We start from the raw sequence: 13,517 nt of genomic DNA on the forward strand, positions 1-13,517 counted from the left end.
GCTCCAGGCCATCGAAGAGCTCAAAGAGGTGAACATCGATCCTAAAGACCCTTCAAGGGTGGTTAGGCTCGGGAAAAACCTTAGTGATAAGAGAAAGGCGGAGCTGCTGAAATTTCTACAAGAAAATCTAGACGTGTTCGCCTGGTCTCATGACGACATGATAGGAATCAGCCCAAGCGTCGTCATGCATACCCTTAACTTGGACAAAAACATGCCCGCGAAGTCCCAGAAACAGAGGCGCTTGGGCACGACCCGAGCTAAGGCCCTAGAAGAGGAAGTAGCTCGACTTTTAAAATGCAGCTTTATCCGCGAGGCAAAATACCTGATCTGGGTCGCCAATCCTGTTCTGGTCCCGAAGCCCAACGGAAAATGGCGGACCTGTATCGACTTTTCTGACCTGAATAAAGCGTGCCCAAGGATTGTTTCCCTCTGCCAAGGATTGACCAATTGGTGGATGCCACTGCGGGGCACGAGCTCATGTCCTTCATGGATACATACTCGGTTTATAACCACTTCGCTATGAATCATGCGGACCAGGAGGATACTAGCTTCATGACCCCAACCAACGTCTATTGTTACAAGGTCATGCCCTTCAGGCTGAAGAATGCGGGAGCTACCTATTAGAGATTGGTCAACAGAATGTTCACTAATCAGATCGGGATAAACATGGAAGTGTATGTTGACAACATGTTGGTCAAGTCAAAAACGGCCGATAACCATGTTCCCGATCTGAAGGAATGTTTTAAGATCTTGAGGAAGTATGGTATGAGGCTGAATCCCCAAAAATGTACCTTCAGGGTTGCGTCAGGAAAATTTCTGGGTTTCATAGTCAACTCCAGAGGAATAGAGGCGAACCCCGATAAAATCAGATCGCTACTCGAAATGCCATCACCCCGGTCGCGAAAAGATGTTCAAAGTCTGACAGGAACGAAGGCACCCCTTAATCGATTCATTTCCAAATCAACCGACAAGTGCTTGCCATTCTATAACCTGCTCCGGGGAAATAAAAATTTTAAGTGGACTGATGAGTGCGAGTGTGCCTTCCTCGACCTAAAAGCACATTTAGCTGACCCGCCCGTGTTGTCTAAACCAACAGCAGGAGAGCCTCTTTTTCTTTACCTAGATGTCACGGAAGATGCGGCTAGCGCCGTGCTGGTCCGGGAATAGAACCAGTCTTAGAAGCCAGTCTATTACATTAGCAAAAGGCTCCTCGAAGCCGAATATTGATATCCGTTGATGGAAAAAATGGCGTTCTGCCTTATCACGACCTCCATAAAGCTTAGGCCGTATTTCCAGTCCCATTCCATTCACGTCATAACCGATCAACCTTTAAGGCAAGTACTACAGAAACCTGAGGCGTCAGGACGTCTTGTGAAGTGGGCTATCGAGCTCAGCCAATTCGAGATACTATACGTACCACGAACTTCAATCAAAAGCCAAGCTCTGGCTGATTTCGTGGCAGAGTGCACTGGATTCCAAGAGGAACTGGTGGAAGAACCGATGCAGGCCTTGTGGAAGGTCTTTGTGGACGGTTCATCTAATGAGAACGGGTCCGGAGCTGGAATCATTTTGATATCCCCTGAAGAGCATCGTTTCCACTCTGCATTACGATTCGAATTCGAAGCGTCCAACAATGAAGCCGAGTACGAAGCTTTATTGGCTGGGCTAAGGGTGGCCCGGGAGTTGAAGGCCAGTGCCATCCAGTGCTATAGAGATTCCCAGCTTGTGGTAAACCAGGTGTCAGGGGAATACCAAGTGCGAGGAACCAAGATGGCGGCCTACCTGGACATGGTAAAGAAGGAGCTATCCGCATTTGAGTTCAGCCTAGTCGAACAGATCCCTCGGGAGCAGAACGCCAATGCAGATGCTCTAGCAAAACTTGCCACCTCCAGGGAGGCCGAAACCTTGAGCCTGATACCGGTGGAATTCTTGGAAAGGCCAAGCATAGGGGAGACTACGAGAGAGGCCGAGATGATCAATGCCAGGCCAACCTGGATGATTCCATAGCCGAATACCTTACGACAGGAAAGTTACCTGAAGAGCGAAACGACGCGAGGAGGATACTTTACCAGGCTCCAAGGTATACAATCGTAGACGGGACGTTGTACCGACGTAATCTTTCTTTGCCTCTTCTGCGATGTGTTCTGCCAGATGAGGCCAAGACTATTCTGCAGGAGGTGCATGAAGGCTTTTGTGGGGATCACGCTTAGGGGCAAAGCCTGGCCTTGAAGATATTAAGGCAAGGATATTATTGTCACACTCTATCAAAGGACTCGATTTCTTACGTCCAAAGGTGTGACAAGTGCCAGCGGTTCGCCACGGTCGCCCGAGCTCCACCAGTCGAGCTGAAGATGATCTCGTCCCCGTGGCTGTTTGCAGTCTGGGGGATTGACTTAGTTGGTGCCCTACCCACGGGAAAGGGAGGAGTTCGCTATGCGGTAGTAGCTATTGACTACTTCACAAAGTGGGCATAAGCGGAGCCCCTGGCGACAATAACATCAAAGAAAGTCCTTGATTTTGTGGTGAGGAATATTGTCTGCCGGTTCAGGCTGCCGAGGAAGATCATGTTGGATAACAGAACTTAGTTCGATAGCGACCTTTTCACCAAATTCTGTGGAAGACACGACATAATTAAGAGTTTCTCTTTAGTGGCCTACCCACAGGCCAATGGACAGGTTGAGGCTGTAAATAAGACGCTCAAGGCGAGCCTTAAGAAGAGGCTGGACGAAGCTAAGGGAGTTTGGTCTGAACAGCTCCCTCGGGTGCTGTGGGCATACCGGACCTCACACCGAACTTCGATGGGGCGTACTCCTTTCTCCCTGACTTTTGGAAGTGAGGCCGTCCTTCCTGTCGAAACAAAAATGCTACGCACAGAGTCCGGGCGTTCAGCCAAGAGTAGAACGACGAATTACTTAGCGCGTCCCTCGACCTAATTGACGAAAAATGAGAAGCTTCACAACTGCAGCTCACGCACTATCAACAAAAAATCACTCGTTATTTTAACTCAAGGGTCAAGAGACGCATCTTTAACTTAGGTGACCTGGTGCTCTGAAGACTCTTTTTAGCCGGTAAGGATCCCAAGGACGGAGCTTTGGGACCAAACTGGGAAGGACCCTATCAAATAATAGAGGTTGTGAAGGAATGGACCTTTAAACTAGCTTGGCTTAATAGAGAAACAGTCCCACGGACATGGAACGCTGTGCACCTAAAGAAATATTATCAATAGTCGTACTTTTGTAAGGCTTAATTATAAAAGCCACCCTTTTTTATTAAAAAAATGAGAAGTATATTTCTTATATCGTTGTATGTTTCTGTGTGCGTGTAGATTTGAAAGAGCGTGTCCAAAGTAACCGAGAAAGCTCTCCTTCTGATTACTTGGGGGGCATATATCCCGAGAACCAGGTCCTAAAACTTAGAAGTTGGTTAAATTGATTAACCAGTGCTTTTTTCTAAAAAGCACGAGGTACCGATAAAACTAACGCGAACTAAGTTTTAAAATTAAATATCCTGGACACCAACCAGGTCCTAAAACTTAGAAGTTGGTTAAATTGATTAACCAATGTTTTTTCTAAAAAGCACGAGGTATCGATAAAACTAACACGAACTAAGTTTTAAAATTAAATATCCTGGACACCAACTAGGTCCTAAAACGTAGAAGTTGGTTAAATTGATTAACCAATGTTTTTTCTAAAAAGCACGATGTATCGATAAAACTAACGCGAACTAAGTTTTAAAATTAAATATCCTGGACACCAACCAGGTCCTAAAACTTAGAAGTTGTTTAAATTGATTAGCCAGTGTTTTTTCTAAAAAGCACGAGGTATCGATAAAACTAACGCGAACTAAGTTTTAAAATTAAATATCCTGGACACCAACCAGGTCCTAAAACTTAGAAGTTGGTTAAATTGATTAACCAGTGTTTTTTCTAAAAAGCATGAGGCATCAATCATACTAACGCGAACTAAGTTTTAAATTAAAACCCTAGATACAACCAGGTCTGGGGCCTGACGTTTAACAGGTAAGATGTAAATCAACATCAATTCTGGTCACGACAAATGTCTAAATGTCTACCTCGACCTAAAAGTCTCTTCCCTTAGTTGTGGATGAACGGGTTATAGGCATGTATATAAAATATATATATATATAAATATAGTCGAGATCAAGGACTAAGTGAAAAGTAGATATTTAAGAGTACAGACGAATGGTCTCGAGGAAAATAACCTCGTGTCAAGCCAAAAATGGCAGGTTACAAAAAAAAAAAAGAGAGAGAGAAAGGTTCATTAAACAAAAATAATAAATTAGGACCCCCCAGGACGCTCCGAAGAGGTCACCCCCTCGGTTTCTTGCTCGCTGGCAGCGGAGGTCTCCCCAGTCTCAGAAGGCGGCTCCTGTTGAAGACGGACCTTGAACTTCTCGAGGAATGGCTCCCACACCTCGGGGGCCAGAAAAGAGAAGTCGTCGTCCTGGTTGAAGGCCCATTAATGGTAGAGCATGGCCTCCATGGAGGAGCTGGAGGATGCCCTCTCTGCCATGGTGGTAGTCTCGGCCTCCAGCTGCTTAGCCCAGGCCTCCTCGAGCTTGGCCTTCGCAGCAGCCAAGGTGGCCTACGCAGCCTTTTCGCCTTCTTTGGCAGCCGTCAAGGCAACCTTGGCACTTTTCTCTTGTTGTTGAGCAAATGCGAGAGCGGCCTGAGCAGTTTGGAGCTCACCCCTGAGCTCGTCAGTCCTGGCCCTGGTCCGAGCTATGATGCGGTGTAGAGCCAAAGCCACCTGCAAAGAAATAACGAGAGTAAGGCACGTGCTAGGAAGAAACCAAAGGAATTTAACTAAGTAAGCTTACCGTGAGGTTCATCCCCAGCGCAGACTCTATGACATTCTCAGGGCTCCTCGCCTCGATCTCCCTCAAGTCTCTCGGGTTGGCCTTATAATAGTGCTCCACTGTGTAGCTCACGGTCTCATAAACCGTCCCTCGGAAGGTGTCTGGGATTTTCTCCAGGTCTTGGGCATTAACCGGGATGCACACGATGGGAGCGAGGACTGACGGAGTTCCAACTGGTGCCTACTGTTCCCGAGTTGAGGCTGGAGGTCGCGGGGGAGGTGGAGGCATATTCTCTGTGGATGTGGGGATCTGACTTCTCCCCTTGGCGGGGGACTTGGAGGTTGTCCCAGAGGCAGGAGTCTTCTGGGGTCTCTTGACCAATGGCCCAGATGGTCTGGAGGAAGGGTTCCCCCCCTGAAAGATGGATCACAGGGTGCTATCTCCGGGTTGTGCCATCTCCTCACCTGAAATAAAAAGAAAAGGACGTTAGTATACATGTAAGGTTGTTTTATTACAAGAGAAATCTAAAAGTGTATTGAAAAATTCATACCCTCCGAGCTAGAGGAGGAATCTATTGCCACGACCTCAGGCCTCAGAACTTCTATAGAGGAGTCTAAGTTTATTACTTCACGAACCATAGAGGGTTCTGGGTCCGGATCTACCTCAGGGCTGGACTCTTCTACGTATTGTCTAAGTCCTGGAGCGACTACACCCTCTAGAAGGGAGGGCCACGACCTAAGGTTGGTCCCATACTCCTAAAAAAAGGCCGACCTAAAGGACAAGGTGTTGTCTACTACTACGGTACCCCTAGGACGGCCCATATCATGGCATAATACTAGTTGATCTACACACTGGAGCAGGGTTATGTTACGGTCTGGGTCATCTCGGTGACGGTGTACGAGCTGGTTTGAGTTAAACCTAACAAGCCTAAGGTCTGCGACAGCCTTGTCTAGATCCCTAAACGGGTATGGGTTACCTTGGCCGGAGGGGCTGGCTGCCGCCCTCGATTGAGCCCGATCCACATCGGGGCCCCGAGCAGCCTCAGGAGCTCGCCTTCTTTGCACGAGCAGCACCTCATTTTCTTCGTCCTGCTCGTCGCCGTCGCCGTCTGCAGCATCCCCCTCGGGGATAGGCACCAGCTCACGAGCTACTGGGTAGTTAGCCCGAGTCCTCCTCAAGGCCAGAGTCTGGCCCGCAGAAAATAACTTACACGCCAGCATCGTCTCATCAGACACGAGCTGGCGGTAGTCCTTCTCTCTAGGCAGAAGCCCCGCCAAAGTATCGTATCTACCCCCAAGGGTCACTGATTTGGTCATCCTCGGAAAAATGGCTGCACGGTGATGCTCAAGTCAGTATACACGCGAAAAGAAGGAATAAAATAATATGATGATTTTGCTAGCTGAAAATAGAGAGAACTTACGAGGATGGTTGAAGTAATGGTGTTCCCAGTTGCGAAACTCATTCGACATAAAGAACTGGTCTTTGAAGTCGTTGGGATGGCTGGGCAGTTCGATGACTGGAGGAGAGTTCGGGAAGCGGGTCAGGTAATAGAACCCGTCGCCTCGTCCCCATTGATCCGGGCTGGCCTTGAGGCAGAAGAAATAGAGGATATCCGCAGGGGTGGGGACCTCCCACATCTGTTACAGGAAAAAATACCTCAGCCCGGCCTGCAGACGGTACGAGTTCAGAGGGAGTTGAAATGGCGCCAGCTTCACATAGTTGAGGAAGTCGGCGAAGTACTGGTCGAGGGGGAGGAAGGCCCCGGACCTCAGGTGCTCGTCACTCCAAGCCGTAAATTCCTCCTCAAGTGGTGCGCAACTCATCTCCCTCTCGAAGGGAGGTCGAGCGATAAGAGCGCCAGTCCCAATCTCGATGTTGTGGGACATCATAATCTTATTAACCCTCCCTTGGGTCGTGATCTTCGAGACTATCCGTTCTGCCTCGAAGTAAGTGTCAGGTCCCACCTAGACCTCCCTCTCCACCGTGGGATCGAACGGAGGGATGGGGGATTCAACCGCGACCTCTTTTCCCCTACTGGATTGCTGGGATGACGAGTTGGCCGCGTTTTTCTTAGGCACATTCTTCTTGGGCCCCATCTGATCTCCTAGCGAACAAGAACGAGAAAAAGAAAACTTAGTGGGTGACCTAAAAGCTAAGAAAAGATAAGCAGCGCGAGAAGAGGGGTTTTTCATACGTGAGCTAAGGTAATATCAGCCTGCGGGATGTGATACCATGCGCTGCCATAGCCACGCACCCGAGTTTCCAATGGATCCCTGATATCTAGGGATCCTCATGACAGGAGGATCAGGTTATTGCTTGCCTAGGAGGAGAATTTTGGAGGAGAAAACCACCTAGGAAGCGTGACCCCTAAGCTACCCGATTTTACGCCCAAAAAACCTCTCACCTTCGACTTTCAGAATAGGCATTTCCTAAATTTACCCAGAAAGTTGCCTAGAAGGTTACCCAGAAATTACCTAGTTGTGAAACATCGCATTCCTAAACATGTTTCTAGGTATACTCAATATGCTTAGAATCAGAGCTTATGCCTCAAAAACCAACCAAAAACAACCTATTATTTACGACTATGAGAAGTAGATTTGCATAACAAAAAAAAAAGGGAAATCAAAACATACAACGGATAGAGAACTTACAAAGTATATTCCGAATGAGAGTTACTGACAACGTAGGAATAGGAACCCTGGTGGAATCCTTGGGGCTGGACCTCTGAAAGATTCTTGTGGCAAGAACGTGGGGATTTCTGGGATTATGACCAGAAGAAGAAGAAGAGCTTCTGAAACTCAAAAAAGAGAAAATAAGGGAAAATTTTCAAATGAAGGGTGACTAGTACTGAAGACTGCCAACCTTATATTTATGTAAGAGGCATGAGGAAATGAGGACCATCCGATCACATTAATGCGAGATACGAGGGTAGCAACTTGAAAGACGAAACGACGACAAAAAGGTGGCTAGGACATTTAATACAATCCTCGAAATCCGAACAGACGCCAACCACGGCGTTCCACATGTCCGACACCCAAGTAGTGGGCAGGACATGGGAAGTCGAAAAGGAAGTTTAAAAGCCCCCATTGTGAAGATCAAAGATGATGTCATAGGTCATGAGCAGGGGCTTGGGGGGCAAATGTACGCCCTGAATATCCACATGCACTTTGGCGAGCTAGAAAAGGGCCTAAATCTATCTACCACGTGTCAATCGTCCACCCGGGGTTGTTTGTTACGGTCCCCTAGACAACTACCCAAGCTGATGGGTCATTTAGCTGCTCCTTGCTTGGAGCCATTGTGTCGACATAATAGAAACCACGGGCTAGCACCACATTGAGCTCGTGGTGCATCAGAGGTCGGATATACCCTCGGATCCTTATAAAGTCAACCACGTAATATAAATGTGTGAATACCAGACATCACGTGTCTGTTCTATTCCTGAATTCTCGGATACGCAGTATAAACGTGCGTGTTCAGACATCCCACGTCTGATTTGGGCCATGCGGCCCATTACTCATCTTTACCTATTGATTAGACCCCACTTCACTGTAATATAAAATGTAAATATAAATCATTTATGTAACATATATGATTTGAGGGATCAAAAGGGTCACAGGATGGCCCTTTTCCCTTGCCCAGGGGTCAACCTCCTATAAATACCAAAACCCTGGATAGTTCAAAGGGTTGGCTTCTCCTTGTAAAGTAAATACTTTGTAAGGAGAGATCAATAATATTGACTGGTGGACTAGGGAGATTTTAACCTCCGAACCACCTAAAAAAGGAGTGACCATCTTTTCTTTGCAATTATCATCCACATTCTCGATTATTATTAATTTTCATATTACGGTTTATCAATCAGTACTAATCCATCCTATTTATTCGTATAATTTACTGTTGGCGAAAAACCGCGTCGACAACTGATTTGAATTTTATTTTAAAAAACATCTTTATAATCACTTATTCTTGTAGGTTCCAATGTTTTCAAATTTCTAAAATTATAAAATTGGATTCAGATAGTATACCAATCAGACCGAGTTTGATTGGTTCGCGATTAGAAAATTGTATTTTTGAAAAGTGAGATTCTGAAATGAAAATATGAATTTAGTGACTAAAAACATGTTTCTGAAAATGTGATTGGTTCAATGTTTGTGAACTGTTTTTGAGATTTAAAAAACGGAATCTGTGATTGGTATTAAATTTGAATATGTGATTGGTGTTAGTTTAGCTTATATAGGATCTTTATTTATTTTCATGTATATCTAATATTAAACAAATTAATACGAGATAGCCTAAAACATGTTTCTAAAATTGAATTCAAAGAGAAACAATGAATATAATACTTACATTATACGCAAGGGAATTAAAGAGTCATTCCTTCAGTTTCTCTAACTCTCGTATCCTCTCTGTCGCAGAGTATTATCAAGAAACTGAACCGATCTTCTATTTTCTTCACAATCTTCCAATGTATCCTTAGAACCACCTAGACTAGTGTGGGAAATTCTCAACACATGAGATAGGTATAGAGAGAAGAAGAGAAAATAATAAAGAGGCTTAGAAAAGAACTTGTGTTTAGAGAGAATCTAAAACTATGAGAAAAATCTGACTTCTGACTTATCAAATTTTTTTGTTTTGACTTCTCTCTAAGCACTCCTTTTATAGGCTCAATTAGGTCACTTAATTTAATTAAAAAATCAATAAAATAATAGCCAATTTGAAGCCCTAGGTCGAAATTATCATGGGCTATAGGCCCGTGAAATTTCCCATTTGATTATAAGCCCATTGGACTTAAAAACAAGGCCTGTATTATTTTCTATTGATTTAATTAATTAAATAATTATTTAAATCCTTTATCAAATTAATTATTTATAATTTGAATTTTGATTTAAACTTATTTATTAATTTAGATACCAATTTATCTTAATTAATAAATCTGCCATAATTTCTCTTTTCTTCTCAAAATTACATAACTTTGTGAAACTATCCAAAATTGACCTAGTCAACTTTGATAATTCTAATTGATAATTAAATCAATTAATTGAGACTATCTAGATGATTTTATCCAAGGTACAATGGGGACCGTGGGCCTATGAAATCAAGCTCCAATAAGTTATCATAAATCTAACAAATAAATTTACTAACTTATTAATTCCTCGTGACTCCACTATAGACTCGAAATTGCACTCTTGAATTCATAGAACACTCTATAAAAAAATATAGATACGCTATTAATTATCCATTGTTACAACTATAATTGTCACTCAATCCTCTATAGACGGTCTACAATGAGATAGGACTAAAATACCGTTTTACCCCTCATTGTATTTTATCCTTAAAACACTTAGTTCCTTGTAAATGATATTTATGTAAACTAATTTAATTACTGAAATGAGATCTCTATCATTTAATGCCTTGAACCAAACTAAAAGGAAACCATCGTTTCACTTCTTCATCAGAAGCTATAGATGTTCATATCTATGATTAACACTCCCAAGATGTAAGTATGGGCTAGTCCGTAGGGTAAGCTGGTAACGAACAAGTCAAAGAACTCAAATAATACAACCAGTTAGAATACTAACCACTCAGAATTGAGATTGAATTGACCTATGGTCAACTATATGATATGACTAGAATAGATAATAACGGTATGTTTACTTATCTTATCAACTGTCAATATCGGTCCAGTCCGATGTAACAAATACATCTGATCTTATCTACTTTGCTAATGTTCTAGAAAGAACATAACACTGTAATGTGTAAGTAGATCATATCGTAGATTGGCAAGTCAGTGTAAATCCTGTGCACTGACTAATCTTAGGACTAACTTATTTTGAACATATAATCATATTTATATTCCACTGTGATTATGTCACTATAAATAAGATTAGCTATATGCTCGGGATTTAATAGAAGTTTATATTAAACAAATAATCATGAAAATAAAACATGTGAGCAAAGTGATTGACCAAGTCAAAAAATGATTTCTATTATTTTATTGATAATAAAATGAGATTACAAAGAATTTGAGTTTTAATTAGGGCATAAAACCCCAACAAACTCCCACTTGCACTAATTGAAACTAATGCCTTAATTCTACTAATCCCATCTCCTTGATATGCTTATCAAATGTAGCTTCTGGTAGTGTCTTTGTAAACGGATCCGCAAGATTGTCTTCAGTTGCAATCTTCATAACCTTCACATCTCCCCTGGCCACCTATTCTCGAATAATGTGATACTTCCTTTCTATATGCTTACTTCTCTTGTGACTTCAAGGTTCTTTTGAGTTGGCTATTTCTCCTGTATTGTCACAAAACAACACAAGCGGTTTATCCATTTTTGGAATAACACCAAGATCCGAATAGAACTTCTTTAGCCAGACTATTTCCTTAGCTGCTTCTGACGCGGCTATGTACTCAGCCTCCATGGTGGAATCTGAGATTGCAGACTGCTTTACGCTTCTCCAAATCACAGCTCCACTCCCAAGAGTAAACACCATTCCAAAAGTAGACTTTCTATCATCGACATCAGTCTGAAAATCTGAATCGGTGTAGCCTACAGGGTTCAGAACACCACCCTTGTAGACTAACATATAATCCTTAGTCCGTCTCAAATACTTCAGGATATGCTTGCTATCCAATGTTCCAGTCCTGGGTTTGACTGATACCTGCTTACTACTCCCACTGTATAACAGATATCTGGTCTAGTACACAACATGGAATACATCAGACTTCCAACTATAGATGCGTAAGGAATTTTTCTCATTGCATCTTCCTCTTCAGGAGTCTGGGGAAACTGCTTCTTTGAAAGATGAATTCTGTGACAGTCAGAATCTCGTGATCCGTAAGGGGAAAGACTGGGTAAAGCTGTGCAATCCCACACCGCCTGGGGAAGGTCAAGTGTGATGATTCTAAGACTGTGTAGATATGGGACTACACAGTTGAAGAGGGCTTAAATGGATTGATGGGTACTACCTATATCAACAAGATGCATCTTCTTTTCGGTAGCCCATCACTTGAGAACTTCAAAGTTAAGCATGGTTGACCTGGAGTAGTCTCAAGATTGGTGACCTCCTGGGAAGTTTTCCTAGGAAGCGTGCGAGTGAGGAAAAAGCACGCTGGAAAGACTCGTGTTGGTTTGTAGGGCCAGTCATCATTCCAGAAAGTAGCCATAGTGGCATGGGGCGTTGCAAATGGTATCAGAGCCTTGACCCAGCCAGAAGTGTGGCCGACGGGGACGTCGGGCCCGTAAGGGGGTGATTGTCACAGTCAGAATCCCGTGATCTGTAAGGGGAAAGACCGGGTAAAGCTACCTGGAGTAGTCTCAAGATGGGTGACCTTCTGGGAAGTTTTCCTAGGAAGCGTGCGAGTGAGGACAAAGCACGTTGGAAAGACTCGTGTTGGTTTGTAGGGCTAGTCATCATTCCAGAAAGCAGCCATAGTGACGTGGGGCGTTACAAATTCCATGGCGGGACGGTAGACGCCCTTTCTTGGAATTTGTCAGTGAGAAACGTTCAAGCACTTTATCAATGTAAGCTGCTTGAGATAAAGCTAAAAGTTTGTTCTTTCTATCATTGATGATCTGAATACCTAGAACATAACTTGCTTCACCCAAATCCTTCATCTGGAATTGAGTGCTCAGCCAATTCTTCACATCTGATAATTTCTTAACATTGTTTCCAATGAGTAAGATATCATCTACATAAAGAACCAGGAATACCACTATTTTTTTTTTATCAAGAAAAGGAATATTATATTGATCAACCAACTGATACAAGCAAAGGCCGGAGTAATTAACTCCCCCTCAATTACAAACTAGTGAAAAAATGGACCATCAATTTCTCCCTCAAGCTCAGTTTTTTAGCTCTAAGACTAAAGTTAAGGACTCTAACTTTAACCGATTCTTTAATAAGTAAATCAATATGGTACACAGAAAAGTAGCAATTTTCCAACCAGCATTTGTTTCTATTAATCCAAAGGTAATACACAGTAGCAGCCAATGTGGCTGAAACTACCTGAGACAAGCCATGATTCCTGGACTCATTCAGCCAAGTACGCAAGTTCTTGAAATTTCTAGGCCAAATTAGATTACCCAGCCAGGCAGCTACCGCTTGAAGAACTCTTTTAGACAGCAGACAATCAAAAAATAAGTGAGAGTGGCATTCCAGTTCAATCTCACAAACCGAGCAGTACAGAGAAAGAACAGGAATATGACAGTGCTGCATTAAGTCCCTAGTGAGGAGCTTCTGGTTAATAGCCTGCCAAAATATGAATCTATGTTTGGGCACTGAAAGTTTGCACCAGATAGCCTTCATACCAGTGATTGGGGAACTAGGAATAGACATTAGATACAGCTTACTCATCTGAAATTTCCCCTGACAAACAGCTTCATTCAAGGTCAAATTAGACAGAAATTTGCTCATCTTAATTAGTTTTTTCCAGTACCAACTAGCATCTTGCTGTAACACATAATCCCAAATCTGGACACCTTTTAAATAGATGCAATTCACCCATTTAACCCAAAGACTGTCCTGTTTTGAAGTGATAGCCCAGATGTATCTAGCAAGGTTAATTTTGTTCCAGAGAACTCCCTCTTTGAAACCTAAACCACCATAGGACTTAGGTCTGCAAACATGGTCCCAAGAGGCAAGGTGAAGTTTACTTCTAGAGCCATTACCACCCCATAAGAAGATCCTGCAAAGACAG

The 13,517-nt window shown here is 43.3% G+C and overlaps 1 protein-coding gene across 1 annotated transcript in view; it reads right to left on the reverse strand.

Moving 5' to 3' along the window:
- The window catches only part of LOC133784657 (uncharacterized), a 42,616-nt gene that overhangs the window by 26,803 nt on the left and 2,296 nt on the right, over positions 1-13,517 (reverse strand). Inside the window, exon 3 of the mRNA XM_062223969.1 lies at positions 12,704-13,505. Within this exon, the coding sequence (XP_062079953.1) occupies positions 12,704-13,505 (802 nt within the window). The remainder of the gene's footprint in view (positions 1-12,703; positions 13,506-13,517) is intronic.

This window comes from Humulus lupulus, chromosome 1 (assembly GCF_963169125.1).
Source record: "Humulus lupulus chromosome 1, drHumLupu1.1, whole genome shotgun sequence".
NCBI lineage: Eukaryota > Viridiplantae > Streptophyta > Magnoliopsida > Rosales > Cannabaceae > Humulus > Humulus lupulus.